The 20,578-nt window shown below is 39.9% G+C and overlaps 1 protein-coding gene across 1 annotated transcript in view; it reads right to left on the reverse strand.

Moving 5' to 3' along the window:
* Positions 1-1,511: 1,511 nt before the first annotated feature.
* Positions 1,512-20,578, reverse strand: part of PTPRN2 (protein tyrosine phosphatase receptor type N2) — a 1,483,255-nt gene continuing 1,464,188 nt past the window's right edge. The window contains exon 26 of the mRNA XM_007952571.1: positions 1,512-1,583. Within this exon, the coding sequence (XP_007950762.1) occupies positions 1,512-1,583 (72 nt within the window). The remainder of the gene's footprint in view (positions 1,584-20,578) is intronic.

Genomic DNA, 20,578 nt, shown 5'->3' on the forward strand with positions numbered 1-20,578 from the left:
AGAAAGAAAAGAAAAAAAATGCTTTCCCTGCATTTTCTTCTTTTTAGGAAATGAAGGAAAATATCCATAGGTGTTTTGTAGACACCAGCAGGGACTAGAAGCATTCCTTGGGGTGGGGAGCAACCACAGCTGTCTGACCAGAGGATACAAGCTCTTTAGACTCTCACCACCACAACCACCCACTGCCATTGAGTTGATTACAACTCCTAGTGATGTGATAGGGGTAGAACTCCACTATAGAGTTCCCAAGACTGTAAATCTTTACAGAAACAGACTGCCTCATCCTCCTCCCTACTGAGTGGCTGGTGGGTTTGACCACTGATCTTTTTGGTTAGCACCTAAATGCCTTAACCACTGTACCACTGGAGTTCCTTTAGAACCATTTTGTTGTTGTTGTTGTTATGTGCCGTCGAGTCAGCCCTGACTCATAGCGACCCCTCCTTGGGTTTCTGAGGCAGTATCACTATGGAAGTAGGATTGCCCAACCTTCCTTCCGAGGAGTGGCTGATGGGTTTGAACCGCCAGCCATCTGGTGAGCAGTCAAATGCCTTAGCCACTATGCTACCAGAGCTCCTTAGTACTTGTTAAATGGTTAGATTGTGCTTCTTAATTCTGGTTATCTCAGAGGAAAGTGTCCATTAAGTATGTCTGTTTTTGCAATGTGCAAACTACTATTTTCAAGTTTAAAACAAACAAAAACACCAAAAAATGCCTCCAGGTTGGGGCTAATCCATAACTTTGCAACACAAAGGTGAAAGTGTCATTAAGTGTGCCTGGGCCTCGCGGAGAGGCATTCTCTGAGGGTTGGAGGAAGGATTGCCCACAAGAGGAAGCCCTTGCGATCTCTCCCCTGCACAGTGGACAATTGATATGGGCAATTGATAGTGCTCAATGGAGGCACGTCAACTAGCCTGTATAAAAGTAGAACAGACAGCTGTGATGTTTTTCTTATTGTTATTTGCCCCAGTGCTGCAGACTGTTAATAGTTCTATTGATCTGACTCCCAAGTAAATCAGTGGTTTTTCCTGATGACCAATCATTTTAAAGACAAATGCCAAACGTGATTTCTACCCCAGGGTGCCTTCGTTTAATGTCTTGCCAGTTTGCTTTGGGCCCCCTCCCTCCACAGTCAATTCATTCTTCAGAAGTTACAGATTACAAGCAAACATATTCTTGGAGATGATATTGAATGCACTAATTACTGCATCACTAATATGGCATTATTTGCAATTAGGAATGTGAATGTGTGCTGTGATTTTTTTTTCCAGAAAGTGAAAATAATTAGATGAACTGTTCTCCCCCCATAATTGGATATTTCCATAAATCTTTGCTATTATTTGGTTGAACAAAAATACACATTTTAACTGCTAAACTGTACTGACTACAGGAGTTTTAAAGACCTTATTACTATGCAGTTACAATAGAAGACACACAATTAAAGTCATCTCATGGTTTCCAACAGCATTCTGAGGGGTCAGAAGGTCTTAGAGCCCTCCAGGAAAATCAGACACTTATTGTGGAAGGGCCTTGAGTATTGCGTTCACTTCCTCGGCCACCGTGGTCAGCGCAAACTCAAACTGCTCCTGTGGAGGGGAGACAAGAAGGAAACATGGATATGAATAAGAGTTGTTTTCTTTCCACCCCAACCTTTAAGTCTGGTGTGTTATTTTACAGAAAAAAATTGTTTAGGAAAAATTAAAACTGTGTAGGTCAAGTCACATATTTCAATGGAAAGGAATGAAGGGCTCTTTGGTTTATTTATACAACAGACCCAATGTTGATGTTAACTGAATTTTCTTGTCCTGGAAAGTCTCATCGTTTAACACTGGGGAACAGCTGCCAACAGAAACAGTGACTATGAGCACAACTGGGAGAGGCTCGACCATGTCCTGTTGATTCCATCAGATTCAGAGACTGGATACGGCCAACAGCCTGGAAGCATGAGAGAGGAGATACAGTGCCCCATATTTTTACCTTTTGGCCACTGCCATTCCAAGGATGGGAGCTCTGGTGGCATGGTGCTAGCTAGAAGGCATTTGACTGTTAGCTAGAAGGCTGGCAGTTCAAGCCCACCAGCCACTCCCCGGAAGAGGTTGGGCAATCTACTTCCACAGTGATATCACCTCAGAAACTCAGGGAGGGGGTGCTATGAGTCGGATTAAACTTGATGGCAGTGAGTTTGTTTTTTGGTTTATTCCAAGGATGTGAAGGCATGGCTGTTACAAAAAGCACAATTACAATTATACTTGAGTTTGTCCTCTCCTCAAAAAGTCTAGAAAAGCATTGTTATAATTGCTTTTGAAAGGAGTAAGTTGTTCAGTCCAACTCAATTTTATTATAATTGCTATGACGTCTCATCTTATTCACAACTTTTTCTAGTTTAAAACTGGGTATGTCCAACTATACTCACATACATAAGCATACATGCAGGAAAGGATACACCATCCTTAAATGTAAAAATCTGTGGTGGTTAATGAATAGGAATGGGGTACCATATTCAAGATGTCAGGATTATTTAACTCCATAAATGACTAGCCCTTCACACAGAGAGAAAGAACAAAACTGGAATCTTCTCACATGGCTAAATGGCCATTCTTCCCTATTCTTTCCAGTTTCCACATAAAATGCCTCTATTAACACTGCACTATATACATTAAATGCATTAATAATGCTATAATATAAACATTATGTGTTATATATACATATATATGTGTGTGTGTGTGTGTGTGTATATATGTGTGTGTGTGTGTATACACACATATATACCAAACTTGCTGTCATTGGTCAATTCCAACTCACAACGACCCCATTGAGTTTCTGAGGCACAAATCTTTAAAGAAGTAGATTGTGTCACCTTCCTTCCATGGAGTGGCTGGGGGTTTGAACCACCAACCTTCTGATTAGCAGTCAAATGCCTTAGGCACTGGGTCACGAGAGCTCCCTTTACTACATATATATGTATGTGTTACTATACACTACATATAATATAGTACACATATATGTGTGTGTGTATGTGCGTGTGTGCATTTAGTAAAAGGAGCTCTGGTAGCACAGAATATAAAGGAGATCTGGTGGTGTAGTGGTTAAGGCATTTGGCGGCTAACCAAAAGGTTGGTCTTTTGAACCTACAAGTTCATCCACAAAAGAAAGATGAGGCAATCTGCTTCTGTAATGATTTATAGCCTTGGAAACCCAATGGAGGTCTTGGTGAGTCACGATTGTCTCAATGGCAGTGAGTTTGGTTTGAGTGTGATATATAATATAAACACTATAATATAAAACTATAAACTAGGCTTTGAGGTACTTTTCAGTTAAACTAGGGAAGTTATAGGAAATCATGAATTATCCAAACTATCACCTCACTAACAATTTTTGATTAAGGAAAGTGAAATTGATGGCATAAATATTTTGATAATTCATGTTATCAGGATAGCTCCAGATAAAAATTAATTATTTATTTCCATTTTCAATGTCCAGTACAGAATTTGTTGTTGTGAGCTGCCACTGAGTCAGCCTGATTCAGGGTGACCCCACGCACAATGGAACGAAATGCTGCCTGGTCTTATGCCATCCTCATGATGGGTTGAAGACTGGACCACTGTGATCCACAGGGTTTTCAATGTCTGATTTTCAGAAGTAGATCATCAGGTCTTTTTTCCTAGTCTGTCTTAGTCTGGAAGTTCCACTAAAACAAGCATTACAGCAACACAAAAGCCTCCACTGGCAGATGGGTGGTGGCTGCCCATGAGGTGCACTGGCTGGGAGTCAAACCTGGGTCTTTTACATGGAAGGCAAGGTTCTACCACTGAGCCACCACTGCTCCCCAGTACATAACAGAAACAGAAGAGAGCTACAATGAACAACAGAAAGTCAAAACAATTTTATGCCCACTTTGGGACAAAAGACAGTTTTTCCTTTAATAGTCCACTTGACCTGACATTAAAGGAATTACCTACTGTGTACTAATATGTTGTTGTTGTTATGTGCCATTGAGTCGGACCCGACTCATAGCGACCCCTCCTTGGGTTTCCGAGGCAGTATCACTACGGAAGTAGGATTGCCCAACCTTCCTTCCGAGGAGTGGCTGGTGGGTTTGAACTGCCAGCCTTCTAGTTATCAGTCAAGTGCCTTAGGCACTATGCTACCAGAGCTCCTGTGTACTAATATGCTGAGCAAGTAATCTGAGAAGCTGGACTACATGAAGAATGTTGCATCAGGATTAGAGGAAGACTCATTAACAGCCTGTGATATGCAGATGACACAACCTTCCTTGCTGAAAGTAAAGATGACTTGAAGCACTTATAGATCAAGATCAAAGACTACAGTCTTCAATATGAACTATATCTCAACATAAAGAAAAGAAAAATCCTCACAACTGGACCAATATGCAACATCATGATAAATGGAGAAAACTGAGGTTGTCAGGGATTTCAATTTACTTGGATCTTCAATCAACACTCATGGAAGCAGCAGTCAAGAAATATGATTTTGTATTACACTGGGCAAATCTGCTGCAAAGACCTCTTTAAAGGGTGTTAAAGAGCAAAGATGTCACTTTGAAGACTAAGGTGTGCCTAACCCAAGCCATGGTATTTTCAGTCACCTCATATGCATGTGAAAGCTGGACAATGAATAAGGAAGACAGAAGAGTTGATGCCTTTGAGTTATGGTTTTGGCAAAGAATACTGAAAGTACCATGGACTGTCAGAAGAAGGAACAAATCTGTGCTGGGGGAAGGGCAGCCAGAATGCTCCTTGGAACTATTATTGAAAGGGTAACCAAGGCAGATTCTAGAATGCCTCTAACACTGTGTTCCATAACTGCTTTGGGATTAGAGTTGCAGGTATATCCAACACAGTCATGCAATAATTCTTTTCTTGCTGCACACAGTCGATGGCTCCCAACTCTTGTCTTCAAAGTCACCTACCTGGAGGTTGCTTCTCTAGCCTGGGCCATCACCAGGCTGGCCAACACATATTCTGTTCTAATGCCATTTCTCTCTCTGCTGCTCAGATTCACTATTTGTTTAATGAAATGTGTTGCTTAGAGGATCCAGTTTTATTATGCATAAACAGCCACATCAGACCATTTCTTCCAAAAATGTTGACTTTTCAAAGGGCAGATGACGGTTTCATGATAACATGCAAATGCAAATCATTTGCTTCAATGCAAAAATTAAGGGTGTCATTTGGGGACTCTAGTTTTAAGTGTCTTATACCTATTCCTATCTTTTGACATACTGGAAATATATCTTGAAGAAATAATCTTTAGAAGGAAAAAACAAACAAGCATGAAGATATTCGATTCGGTGCAGCCTGATCTACACAGTGAAAAAATGAAACATCCAAATGCCAACAATGGAAGAAAGACTTAGTAAATAATCTTATGTAAATTGTTGTTGTTGTTGTTATGTGCCGTCTAGTCGGACCTGACTCATAGCGACCCCTCCTTGGGTTTCAGTGGAATCTTATATAACCATTTAAAAGAACCCAATAAGGAAGTCAAATATTTATATTAATATTAAATGACAAAAGAAAAATGAAGAATTGTACTTATGCTTTGATTATAATAATAGAAAACATTACGTATCCATAAGCAAATATAGTGGAAGAGAAATATGGAGAGTTGAAATAGTTGGTGTATTTATTTCAACAGTTTAAAAATCATTCCAATATTGATTGTGTACCCAAAAGAGCCACTGCCCTTCTGTCAGTCTGCCATCCTGTAGTGGCTTGTGCAATGCCAAGATGCTGGAAGCTATGCTGCTGATATTCCAAATACCAGCAGGGTCAACCACAGCAGACAGGTTTGAGCAGAGTTTCCAGACTAAGATAGACTAGGAAGAAAGACCTGGTGATCGATTTCAGAAAATCAGCCAATAAAAACCCCACAGATAAGAATATTATCTGATATAGTGCTGGGTGATAAGCCCCCAGGTGAGAACACACTCAAAATTCAAAGTAGTCGTAACAATGGCCTCAAGCATATTAATGATCATGAAGATGGTACAGGACTGGGTAATGTTTTGGGTAATGTTTTGTTCTGTTGAACTTGGGGTCATCATGAATTGGAGCCAACTTGATAGCAGCTAATAGCAACAGCAACCCTAAAGGAGAGGAAGATCAATTGTGCCACCAGTGGGCTGCCTAGGCCGCCACTGAAAAGGCCCTTCCTTACTCAGTGTGTGGTAGGTTTTGATAAACTAGGGAAGATGGCTCTGGTGAGCATTAGCTGGTGGAGGGGTGAGGGAGTTTCCTACTTTAGAGGAAACTCAATATACTGATAGCTGTGCCATCAAAACCTGTCCAGGGAGAGATGAGTTGTGTCAGGACATCTTGCCTCTTCATGGAGAAAAATGTCAGTGGGATGCTGGATGATGCCCATTCTGGGCCAGCTCCTTGTTCTATCACCAGTGCTAACAATGTGTGGGCCCTGAGCAGTCTACAGGCCACCTTTCATTTTAATAAGCCTTTTTTTTTTTTTTTTAGAACAGTTTTAGGTTTATAGAAAATGCTCAGAAAGCACAGAGTTCCCCTATATTCCCTGCTACATAGAATTTTTCCCACCATTATTAATCATGTATTCCTATGGTACATTTGTTACAGCTGGTGAACCAATTTTGACATACTATTATTAACCAAAGGAGCTCTGGTAGCATAGTGCCTACGGCACTTGGCTGCTAACCAGAAGGCTGGCGGTTCAAACCCACTAGCCACTCCTCGGAAGGAAAGCTGGGCAATCTATTTCCGTAGTGATACTGCTTCGGAAACTCAAGGAGGGGTCGCTATGAGTCAGGTCTGACTTGATGGCACACAACAACAACAACAACAACATTATTAACCAAAGTTCATAATTCACATTGTTGTTGTTAGTTGCAGTGCGGTCACTTCTGACTCATGTAACCTTATATAAAAGAACGAAAAGGTTGCATCGTTGGTATGTTTGAATCCATTGTTTTGGCTAATGTGTTAACCTGTCTCATTGTGGGGTTTCCCTTGTTTTTGTTGGCCCTCTACATTAGGGTTCATAATTTGTGTTGTATAAATCTATATATTTTGACAAAGGCATAACATCATGTTCCACCATTAGAGCACTGTGTAGAATAGTTTCACCACCCTACAAATGCCTGTGCTCCACCAAGCAGCACCAGATCACATTTGGAATAGCATCATCTTAGCAAGTGTACCTGGGTCAGGACTCGAGAAATCTGGGGAGGAATCTGGTGTACAGAATGGAAGTACTCAGCGTTTCAAGTACTTTTGTAATAGGAACTTATTTTAAGGGAAATCACCGAAATAACAAGAATAAAGCATAATTAAGGAATAAATTATAATAATAATAGAATGATGGCATGATTGTTTTGGCCTAAAGTCAATTTTAGGACAAGAAGTCATCTGAGAATGGAGAACTTGCAGGCTCCTGGTTTTAAAATACTTGCATTAGGAAGGATTTGAGGATCTTCCAAGAATTGGCTTGGCTTCTAAGGGATAGGAAATGTAAAAGAGGGTTGGGATATTCTAAACAAGAAAGAAAAAAAAAGTGTTTACTAAATTGTGAGGCCTGTAGGAAATGATCAAGGTCTTTCCAGTGCACTTAGCTGCCTCCTCTACATGTGGAAAAACCAAAACCAAACTCATTGCCGTCGAGTCAGACCTGACTCATAGCAACCCCTCCTTGGGTTTCTGAGGGAGTATCACTACGGAAGTAGATTGCCCAACATGCCTTCCAAGGAGTGGCTGGTGGGTTTGAACTGCCAGCCTTCTGGTTAGCAGTCAAATGCCTTAGGCACTATACCACCAGAGCTCTACATGTGGAGGGCCCATAAAAAAAAAAAAAAAAAAAACCCAAAACTAAACCCACGCCATCAAGTCGATTCCGATTCAAAGTGATTCCCATTGGGTTTTCGAGGCAATAAATCGGAGAGGGCCCATTACGCAGATGAAAACTGGGGTCAGGTGAGGAGGAGTGTCTAGGTTCACCACCTCCATGTCCCATGCTAAGCAGGGACAGTAAGTTAGGGATAAGTCCTCTGGGGGTTAGCTGTAAATGGGCAATTGGAAGGACATAGGTACAAGCAAAGGTTCAGTTTCGGCAGATGCTATATACTGACAGATCTCTCAGTAGTTAAAGAGGGGACCCTGGGGTTCTCAGACACAAAGGATTTTATTTGCTTTTGTCGGCACTGGCTGGGGCCTAACAAGTCCCAGCCCCAATGCAGTGTGCTCTAGTCTCACTGACTTTGGACAGTCATCAGGAAAAACCAATTGCTAGAAGAGGGTATCATGTTTGGTTAAGTGGAGGGCACTGAAAATGAAGGAAACCCTCAAAAACATGGACTGGCAAAACAGCCACAACCATGGACTCAAACATAGCAACAATCATGAAGATGTCACAGAACCTGACAATGTTTTGTTCTGTTTCACATAAGGTCAACATGAATCGCAACTGACTCAATGGCAAATAATAATAGTTAACAGTCAACTATACTCATCTTTCCCACCAGGCCACCCAAAGCTAATGGAAAGGAATAAGGTGACTCCAGAGGCTCATGACTTCTCACAATACTATGGAATTTCAAATACTGTGAAAAGTTATGGATGACACAAGTGAAAAAAATAGTTGAGAGTCCTATCTAGTATAGCCACCTTGTACATTAAAAAAGATGTGGGACAGAGTTAGGGGAACTGGATTTGGAACTGAGCTCTATTGTTTGTAAGCTGTGTGGCCTTGGGCAAGTCACTAAACCTCTCTGAGTCTTTCACATACAAAATGATGTAAATTAAACCTGCTCTGCTCACCTGATAGGGCTGTGAGGATGAGATGGAAGTACTTCAGAAACTGTAAGTAAAAAACCCAAACTCACTGATATCGAGTCTATTGTAAGTAGAATGCCCCATTTTCCTTCCATGGGGTGGCTAGTGGGTTAAACCACAGACTTTCTGGTTAGCAGCCAAATGCTTTATCCACTACACCACCAGAGCTCTTTCGTACGGAACTAGACAGGTGTTTAGGAGCTCTGGTGGTGCAGTGCCTAAGGCATCTGACTGCTAACCAGAAGGCTGGTGGTTCAAACCCACCAGCCACTCCTCAGAAGGAAGGGTGGGCAATCCGTACTGATACTGCCTCGGAAACCCAAGGAGGGGTCACTATGAGTTGGATACGACTCCACCACAGTGGTTGCATTTGCATTGTGTTTAGGCAGGTGTTTATTTATATTTATATAAACAAATTTATATAAATTTATAATCCTTCTGGCTCCAAAAAACCCTCTGGGTGGATTTACACAAATACGAACTGTTATCATTATAATGATCATCATTCCTGATTTTAAAGAGAGCCACAATAAGTGTATTATTTGAGCAAACTGTCATCATCTAAAAAGTTCTGCTTTCCCTCTAGCTCTTCTCTTTTAAGGGGATTAGGACAAAATATCTTTCTGTGTCTGTTATTTGCAGCTTCTCTTTTTACAAAAATAGGCTAGCCCCTCACTACCCTTCTGAAAATTGATAATAAAGTCAAGTGAAAAGTAGAGATAATCATTGTGTAGTGAGCCCTGGTAGCACATGTGTTAAGTGCTTGGTTGCTAACTAGAAGGTTAGTGATTCAAACCCAGCAGCCACTCTGCAGGAGAAAGATGAGGCAGTCTGCTTCCGTAAAGATTTACAGCCTTGGAAATCCTGTGGGGTAGTTCTACTCTGTCCTATAGGGTCATTATGAATCAGAATCACTTTGATGGCAGTATTTTCCTTCTTTTTTTTTCCCCAAGGCATTGTGTTTGTGCATACACATTTATGTGTGTACATGGGTGAAAAAGAGAGAAGGTGAGAAAGAGAGAGATACAGAGATATAGAGATACAAAGAGAGACTTGAATAAACAATTTCCACAGCACAGGAAGGGTTTTGATGAATGCAAGATGTAAGGAGAGGGGGAATCGTCCATGGATATGAACTGAATTAAATTTAAGCAATATTTGTTGATTCAGGCACACGCTAGGCTAGGGAGGTATAAATATGTCTAAGACCAATGACCTGTTTCAAGGAACTTACGATTTATGTCTAGGCATGATTGAAGAAGGTGAATTAGAATATTTAGGACAGTGGGCTTGTGGAGTAGAAAACGAGAGAAGGTGAAATTAAAATGCAGAAAAGTGGCAGGTAGGAAAAGTAGTACATTAAGCCCTATCTAAGGAAGGTTGGGCAATCTACTTCTGTAGTGATACCGCTTTGGAAACCACAAAGGGTGGGGGGGTTGCTATGAATTGGATCCGACTTGACAGCAGTGCGTTGCATTGTTTATTCATCTGTCTGGCTATCATCTACCTGTTGTTAGCTGCATGAGCCAAGCCGGCTCTGACTCATTGTATAGTAAAAGGAAACACCGTCTATTCCTGTACCACCCCCACGATCACCAGCATGCTTGAGTCCACTGTTGTGACTGTCATGCCAATTAGTCTCACTAATAGTCTCCTCTGTACCCTCTCTGGCTCTCTACTTCACCAAACATGTTTTCCTCCATGACTTTTCCAAAGCAAGTGAGCTGGACTATGGTCTATTGTGGACCATAGGGTTCTCACTGTCTAATTTTTGGCAGCAGTTTTCTTCCTGGTCTTCCTACTCTGTCTTAGTGTGGAAGCTCCACTGAAATCTGTCCACCTGGGTGACTGCTGGTATTTGAAATACCAGTGGCATAACTTCCAGCATCACAGCAACATGCAAGCCATCAAGTATGAGAAACTTAACAGATATGTCATCTGCATCTATACATCTATACATTTACATACCAGGCAGTGTTCCATTCTGTTGTACATAGGGTTACTGTGAGTCAGAGCCTGCTTGATGGCATCAACAACAACATATCTATATATGTATATGCTATATATATAATATTCAATATGGGCAAGTACAACATTATTCTTTCTTGGTTGTTGGACAAAATGCTCAATAGGCTTTATTTTAACAAGTGAAAAAAGTAAAAGAATAAATATCCTTATAAAAAGCAAGCATGAAAACCTGTGATTAAAATGGTAACCTCCACAGAGATATATTAAATGGAAGGAAGGAAGAAAGGAATTTGTTTACAACACACACAATAATAGGGAAGAGATTCATTCATCTTTTGAAGTGTGTTATTTTAGCCACATCCTGTGATTTCTTTTCTCTCATCCTAAAAATAAGTTTCTGTTATACCTGTTCTGAGTTACAGTGACTGAAATTGTGTGGACAATTTCATGCATTGATGTGTGACATCTCTTTTTATTGATGTCTTTTTTTTTTTAACCCTTATGCTGCTGTTTAACTTTCCATGTGTCTGGATCTCATCTGCTAAAGGAGACCACCAGGCTCAAAGGGTCAACGACTGTGTCTTATGTGCCTTTGTATTATTTCTCAGGTCTGATAACATGTCCAGTTCAATCACATTCATTAATACATATTGTTTGTTTGACTGAAACACATCCAAGGAGAAAACAGAGCTATCTTTTTTTACAGCTTTTTTCAAAATTGTGATTTGGGTGAAAGTTTACAGAGCAATCAACATTTTGTTTCATGACATTGATTCCAATCTCCATAATGTAACAGCTCTCTTCCCACTTTCTCCCTGTGATTACCTTTTCCTGAGTCTTTCTTTCCTATGCATTCCTGCCCTCTGAGCTATCTCCCCATGCAAATGCTGCCTTTCTGATCACCCATGGTTGACTGTTCTAAGGAGTATACTTACTTGGTGTAAATATTCACCTTATATACCTGTCTATTCTTTGGCTGGAAGCCACAGGAATAAGTTCAATTCCAGGCCCGAAGGGTGACTAGGGGCCATAGTCTCGGGGGTTTCACCAGTCTCTATCAGACCAGTAAGCCTTGTCTTTTTTATGATTTTTTGTTGCACATTTTCTCCCACTCCATCCAGGATCTCCTGCACTGATTTCTTTCTGAATGGTTGACACTAGTAGCCAGGCACCATTTAGTTCTTCTGGTCTCGGGCTCATGTAGACTGAGTCTACATGGTCCACTAGTCCCTTAGACTAATTGTTTTCATGCATCTTTGATTTTCTTCATTCTTCTTTGCTCTGGATGAGGAGAGGCCAACTGCAACATCTTAGACAGATGGCTGCTTGCAAGCTTTTAAGACCCCAGATGCTATTCACCAAAGTAGGATATAGAACAATGTTTTTGTGTAGTATGTTTTGCCAATTGAGCTTGATGTCCCCTGTGACCATGGTCCTGAGCTCGTGGTCCCAGTGATTCACTCCTTTAGGGTGTTTGGCTATAGGTAAGAAGTTATCATAACTTTGCCTAGTTAGCTTTATTACATGTATGGACACTCTTATAGCACATACAAATACATATGTAGAAATAACATCTGCCAAACTTATTTATGGTCATGGGTATATTTCCTTTTGCCTAGACATACCTGATCATTTAGCCTGTGACTTTTTTAACATGAAAATAAGATTTTTGAACAGACAGATGGGAATATGCTCATGAGCAAACATAGGCATCTCACTCACTGCCATCGAGTTGGACCCAACTCATAGCGACCCCTCCTGGGGTTTCTGAGGCAGTATCACTGCGGAAGTAGATTGCCCAACTTTCCAAGGTGTGGCTGGTAGGTTTGAACTGCCAGCCTTTTGGTTAGCAGTCAAATGCCTTAGGCACTACACCACCAGAGCTCCCAAACATAGGCATAGCAGACAATATTCATACATATAAATATTTGTATATGCTATAAAAATGTTCATATGCAGTTTAAACATAACAGGAGACAAAGTTAGGATAACTTCTTAGCCACAAATAAGCACCCTGAGGGAGTGGGTTGCTCGGCCAGAGAGCTGGGGATCTTAGTCGTGGGGGACATCAAGTTGAATTGGCACAACATGGCATACGAAAATATTGTTCTATCTCTTACTTCAGTGAGTAGTGACTGGGATCTTAAAAGCTTGCAAGTAGCCATGTAAATGGCAACTATTGATCTCACTTTGTCCTGAGTAAAGAAGAGTGAAGAAAATCAGACACATGGAAACAATTAGTCCAAAGGACTAATTAATAGACCATGAGAACCTCAACCTATATGACCCTGAGACCAGAAGAACTACATGATGCCCAGCTACCCACCACTCAGAAAGAGATCAAAATTGGAGATCCTGGATAGAGTGGGAGGAGAATGAGGAACAAAACTCAAAATCATACAAAAAAAGACCAGGCTCGTTGGTCTGATAGAGACTGATGAAAGCCTTGAGACTATGGTGCCAAGTAACCGTTCAGGCCTGGATATCTCACTCCCATGGTTTAACTCTCAGCCAAACAACAGATAGGCCTGTGAGCTGAACACTTACCCCAGGGACATGCACACCTTAGAACACTCAACCATGGGAGATTAGAAGGGCAGCATTTGCACAGGAAGGAATGTAGGGAGGTAGGAATGAACAGGCAAGAAGGACACAGGAAAGGGGTAACCAAAGGGAGGAAGTGGAAGGTGAGATGTTACACTATGGAGAATATGACAGTATCACAAAACAAAACGTGTATATGGACTGTTGAATGTAAAATGAATCTGCTTTGTAAAATTTCACCAAAATCACAATAAAAAGTTTTTTTAAAAAATGAAATTTTGCAGTTGATCTGGGTAAAGAAGCCCAGGTCTCCCTTTCTCAGTGTACTGGGTGTCAGGAAGCTCTACACTGTCCTAGGTACATGGTCTTAATGTGCTCACTGTTTTTTAATTGTTCCTTACTTATATTCACTTAAGGAGTTCTGGCACCGTAATGGATAAGACATTTGGCTGCTAACAAGCAGGTCAGTGGTTCAAACCCACCAGCCTTTCTGTGGAAGGAAGATGGGACAACCTACTTCTGTAAAGATTTACAGCCTTGGAAACTCACTGGGGGTTGCTATGAATCGGAATTGTGTAGTGAGATTTTGTTTTGTATTCACTTAAACATATGTGACTTTTTCAAATTTGTGACAAATGAACAAACTGTAGATGATCTTCTTTTGGCTTGTAGAAAGTAGTATTCAACTTGCACAGCACTACTTTGCCCAACTGGTGCTGAGTCCCAGATGCAAATGATTAAAACACTTGGCTACTACCTGAAAGGTTAGTGGTTCTATTCTACTCAGAGGTACCTTGGTAGAAAGGCCTGGTGATTTACTTCTGAAAAATCAGCCCCTGAAAATGCTATGGAGCACAGTTCGACTCTGATATACATGGGGTCACCATGAGTCAGAATCCACTTGACAGCAACTAATTTACTTTGTCCAAATAATTTTTCTATCTTTTTTGTTTAATTGAACTCCAGTGGGAAATTCAGCAATCTCATGGGGTAATGCTGGGTAAAGCAGTAATAACTTAAGAGAGCACAGTGACGATTATATACTCACTATTTCTTATAGCTAGAAATTCCAGGAACTATGTAAATATTTTTAGACAGCCAACTTGAAACACACAACTTATGGAAGAAGAAAGTAAACCCCTACAGATAATCAATCCCAAACCTAAGTTACATATGAGACAAACTCTATGTCACCTGGAGAGTCAGGGAATTGGGGTTTTGGTTTACCAAATAATGTGGCTTATAATGCCACATATAAAATATAAATTTTGTCAATTTGCAACTCAAAAATTAGAGTGTGATTAAATACATGATATATAATTATAATGAATGTAGCTTAATCTTTCTTTGATGATTCTCAGAGCATTTCAGTTCAGGTAGGGCCTCAGGTCCTTATTTTTGGGCTACAGCTATTAGTGTGTTAAGGAGGACCTGCTTTGGCAAACAGAATGCCAGTCAATGGAGGGCTGAGCGGTGGTCCCCTCGCAGTGCATTAAGCAATTCTTTTACTTTTCAATAAGAGGATATGTCTTCCTAATGATTTTGTTTAGATCAACACTAAAAAAAAAAAACAAAAAAAAAAACTCAGTGTCATCAAATTGATTCCGAATCATAGTGATCCCCAACTTGGTTCCTGAGGCTGTAAATCTTTTTTCTTTTTCAATTTTTTAGTCATTTGGGTGAAATTTTACAAAGCAGATTCATTTTGCATTAAGCAGTTTGTTGTTGTTGTTGTTGTTATTTGCCATCGAGTCAGCCCCAACTCATAGCGACCCCTCCTTGGGTTTCTGAGGCAGTATCACTATGGAAGTAGGATTGCCCAACCTTCCTCATTATACTGATTAACTCTCCACAATGTAACAGCTCTCCTCCCACCTCCTTCCTGTGGTTACTTTTTTCTTGCAGCCTTCTTGCCTATGCATTCCTGTTTTCCCTAGCTTCTTTTCTATGTTTTCCTTTTTTAAGAACTTTTTTTGTCTGCTAAAGCTGTACACCACCACTCATCTGTCATTTTGTCATACTGCAGTGGCTTGTGTGTTGCTGTGAGGCTGTGGGCTATCCCACTGCTATTTCAAATACCAGCATGGTCACCCATGGTGGACAGGTTTCAGCAGAGCTTCCAGACTAAAATAGACTCGGAAGAAGGAAGGGGCCATCCAATTCTCAAAGAATTAGCCTGTGAAAACCTTATGAATAGCAGTGAAACACTGTCTGATATATTACTGGAAAACTTTATGAATAGCCCTGAAACAGTGTCCGATATAGTGCTAGAAGATGAGCCCCTCAGATCAGATGGCATTCAAAATACGACTGTGGGAGAGCTGTCTCCTCAGAGTAGAGCCAACCTTAATGATATGGATGGAATAAAACTTTCAGGACCTCCATTTGGTCATGTAGCACAACTCAAAATTGGAAGAAACAAACATCCATTAATAATCAGAACATGGAATATATGAAGTATGAATCTAGGTAAATTGGAAGTTGTCAAAAATGAAATGGAACCCATAAAGATTGATATCCTAGCCATTAGTGAACTGAAATGGACTGGCTTTGGCCATTCTGAATCAGACAACCATATGATCTACTATGCGAGGAATGACAAATTGAAGAGGAATGGTGTGGCATTCATCATCACAAAGGATCTTTCAAGATCTATCCTGAAGTACAACACTGTCAGTGATAGGATGATATCCATACACCTACAAGACCAAACCAAATACTACTACTATGATTCAAATTTATACACCAACCACCTAAGCCAAGGAGGAGGAAATTGAAGATTTTTACCAACTTCTGCAGTCTGAAATTGACCAAACATGCAATCAAGATGTGTTGATCATCACTGGTGATTGGAGTACAAAAGTTAGAAACAAAGAATCATCACTAGTAGTTGGAAAATATGGCTTTGGTGATAGAAATAATGCTGGTGATTGCATGGTAGAATTTTGCAAGACCAACCACTTATTCATTGCAAATACCTTTTCAACAACACAGATGGCAGCTATACACATGCACTTCACCAGACAGAGTACAAAGGAATCAGACTGACTACATATGTGGAAAGAGGCAATGGAAAAGCTCATCATCTTTAGCCAAAACAAGTCCAGGAGCTGATTGTGGAACAGACCATCAACTGCTCATATGCAAGTTCAAGCTGAAGCTGAAGACAGCTAAAGCAAGTCCACAAGAACCAAAATATGACCTTGATTATATCCCTCCTGAATTTAGAGACCATCTAAAGAATAGATTTGATGACTGAAAACCAGAGAATTATGGGATGACATCAAGAATGTCATCCATGAAGAAAGCAAAAGGTCATTAAAAAGACAGGAAAAGAAGAAAAGACCAAAACAGATGTGAGAAGAGCCTCTGAAACTTGCCTTTGAATGGGGCAGCTAAAGCAAATATAAGAAATGACAAGATAAAAGAGCTGAACAGAAGATTTCCAAGAGCCGCTCAAGAAGACAAAATCAATTATTATAATGAATGTGTAAAGAGTTGGAGTTAGAAAACCAAAAGGGAAGAATATGCTCAGTATTTCTCAGGCTGAAAGAACTAAGAAAAAATTCAAGCCTCAAGTTGCAATATTGAAAGATTCCACAGGCAAAATACTGAATGATGGAGAAAACATCAAAAGAAGATGAAAGGAATACACAGAGTCACTATACCAAAAAGAACTGGTTGATGTTCATTCGTTTCAGGAGATGGCATATGATCAAGAGCATATGAAGGAAGAAGTCGAGGCTGCACTGAAGGAATTGCTGAAAAACAAGCTTCAGGAATTGACAGAATACACATTGAGATGTCTTAACAAACAGATGTCACACTGGAGGCACTCACTGGTCTATGCCATGAAATTTGAAAGACAGCTACATGGCCAACTGACTGAAGAGAGCCATATTTGTACTCATTCCAAAGAAACTTGATTCAGAAGAATGTTGAAATTATCAAACAATATTATTAATACCACACGCAAGTAAAATTTTGCTGAAGATAATTCAAAGATGGTAGCAGCAATTTATTGACAGAGAACTTTCCAGAAATGCAAGCTGGACCCAGAAGAGGACCTGGAATGAGGGTTATCATTGCTGACGTCAGATGGATCTAGGCTCAAGGCAAAGAATACCAGAAAGATGTTTATTTGTGTTTCATTGAATATGCAAAAGCATTTGATTGTGTGGATCATAACAAATTATGGATAACATTGAGAAGAACTGGAATAACAGAATACTTAATTGTACTCATGAAGAACCTGTACATAGACCAGGAGGCTGTTGTTCAAACAGAACAAGAGGATACTGCGTGGTTTAAAATCAGGAATGGAGTGTGTGAGGGTTGTATCCTTTCAACCCTCAATCTGTATGCTGAGCAAATAATCTGAGAAGCTGGACTATAGGAAGAAGAATGTGGAATCAGGATTGGAAGAAGACTCATTAACAACCTGTGATATGCAAACAACACAACTTTGCTTGCTGAAAGTGAGAATGACTTGAAGCATTTACTGATGAAGATTAAAGACTACAGTTTGCAGTATGGATTACATCTCAATATAAAGAAAACAAAAATCTTTACAAATGGACCAATAAGCAGCATCACAATAAATGGAGAAAAGATTGAAGTTGTCAAAGATTTCATATTACTTGGTTCCACAATCAACACCAATAGAAGCAGCAGTCAAGACATCAGATGATGTATTGTACTGGGCAAATCTGCAGCAAAAGACCTCTTTCAAGTGCTGAAGAGCAAAGATGTCTCTTTGAAGACTAAGGTGTGCCTAATTCAAGCTGTGATGTTTTAAATCACTTCACACATGTGAGAACTGGACAATGAATAAGGAAGACCAAAGAAGAGTTGATGCTTTTGAGTTGCAGTGTTGGTGAAGAATACTGAAAGCACCATGGACTGTCAAAAGAACTAACAGATTTGTCCTGGAGGAAGTGCAGAATGAATGCTCCTTGGAAGCAAGATGGCCAGACTTCATCTCACCTACTTTGGTCATGCTGTCAGAAGGGACCAATCCCTGGAGAAAGGTATCATGCTTGGTAAAGTCAATAAAAAAGAGGAAGGCTCTCAACAAGATGGATTGACTCAGTGGCTGCAATGATGGGCTCAGGTATAGCAAGGACTGTGAGGCTGGCACAGGACTGGGCAGTATTTCATACTGTTGTGCATAGGGTCACTATGAGTCAGAGCTGACTCGATAGCACCTAACAACAACAACAACAACCCTACACATGGTCATGGGAACATGACTCCTGCCTAGACATACCTGATCGTTCAGCCTGTCTACCCATCTATCCACCTGTACATAAAATCTTGATGGGAGAATATTGCCCCATCTTCCTTCTGCAGGGCAGCTGGTTGATTTGAATCAATGACCTTCTGGTTAGCAGCCAAATGTCTTATCTACTACTATGCCACCAGAGCTCCAGTTTACATTCCTTGGGCCTACTTATACCATCTCTGTGAAGTACACAGAGGCAAAAAGAGAAGGAACTTGTTTGGAATGTAAGACTTTTTGGAAATTATCTATATAGTTGAGGGGCAGAGGTTGTTCAGTGGTAGAATTCCTTTTTTAAAAAACCTTTCCTTGACTTTTTACAATAACGGATTAATAAAATACTTGTCCTTCTGTGATTGACTTATTTCATTCAGCATAATGACCTCCAAGTTCAGCCATGTTATGCAGTGTTTTGCAGATTCTATGTTATTCTTTAGGGTTGCATAATATTCCATTATAGTTTGGTTATCCATTCTTCTGTTGAGGGGCATCTAGGTTGTTTCCATCTTTTGGCTATTGTAAACAGTGCTGCGATGAACATGGGTGTGCATATATCTATCTGTTCTTGTCCTGGCTCTGATTCTTTAAGATATATACCTAGTAATGGAATTTCTGGGTCAAATGGTATTTCTAGTTCCAACATTTTAAGGAAATCACCATACTGCTTTCCACAGTGGTTGTATCATTTTACAGTCCCACAGTAGTGTATGAGAGTCCCAATCTCTCCACAACCTCTCCAGCATTTGTTATTTTCTGTCTTGTTGAACTTTGCTACTAGTACTGGGGCAAGATGGTATCTCATTGTTTTGATTTGCATCTCTCTGATGGTTAATGAACGTGAGCATTTCTTCCAGTGTTTGTTGGCCACCTGAATATCCTTTTTGGTGAAATGTCTATTCATGTCTTCTGCCCATTTTTAAATTGGATTATTTGTCTTTTTGTTGTTGAGGTGTTAGAGTTTTCTATAAATTGGAGAGATAAGTCCCTTGTCAGATATGTCATTGCCAAATGTTTTTACCCAATCTGTAGGTTCTCTTTTGACTCTTTTGGAGAAGTCTTTGGAAGCACATAAAAATTTAATTTTTAGAAGTTCCCATTCATCTAGTTTATCTTCTGCTGTTTGTGCATTTTGGATTATGTTTGATAGTCTATTTATGTCATATATTAAAGCCCATAAATTTGCCCCTAATTTTTCCTCGAGAAACTTTATAGTTTTAGGTTTCACATTTAAGTCTTTGATCCATCTGGAGTTAGTTTTTTGTATGGTGTGAGGTATGGATCTTGTTTCATTTTTCTGCAAATGGATATCCAGTTTTGCTAGCACCATTTGTTACAGAAACAATCTGTTCCCCATTTAATGGATTTTGGCCATTTGTCAAAGATCAACTGACCATAGGTCAATGGATCTATCTGGGTTCTCAATTCCATTCCATTGATCTATGTGTCTGTCATTGTACCAATACTAGGCAGTCTTGACTAATGTAGCTGTATAGTAGGTTTTAAATCTGGGAGTATGAGACCTCCTACTTTGCTCTTCTTCATCAATAATGCTTTGCTTATATAAAGTTAGTGATTATTTATTCCATATCCTTAAAGAATGTCGATGGGGTATGGATTGGGATTGCATTGAATGTATAGATTGTTTTGGGTGGAACTTACATTTTCATAATGTTCAATCTTCCTATCCACGAGCATGGTATGTTATTTTGTTTTTGTAGATCTCTTATGGTTCCTTGGAGTAGTGTTTTATAGTTTTCTTTGTAGAGGTCTTTTGTATCCCTGGTAAGATTTATTCCTAAGTATTTCATTTTTTTGGTAGCTGTTGACTAGGCAATTTATTTCCGTAGAGATACTGTCTTAGAAACCCAAGGAGGGGTCGCTGTAAGTTGAATCCAACTCGTTGGCAGTGAAGTTTTTTTTTTTTTTTCTTTTATTGTAAATGGTATTGATTTTCTTATTTCTTTTTCAGCAA

The sequence above is a fragment of the Orycteropus afer genome, unplaced genomic scaffold (assembly GCF_000298275.1).
Source record: "Orycteropus afer afer isolate SDZICR_OR568_19922 unplaced genomic scaffold, OryAfe1.0 scaffold00347, whole genome shotgun sequence".
Lineage (NCBI taxonomy): Eukaryota > Metazoa > Chordata > Mammalia > Tubulidentata > Orycteropodidae > Orycteropus > Orycteropus afer.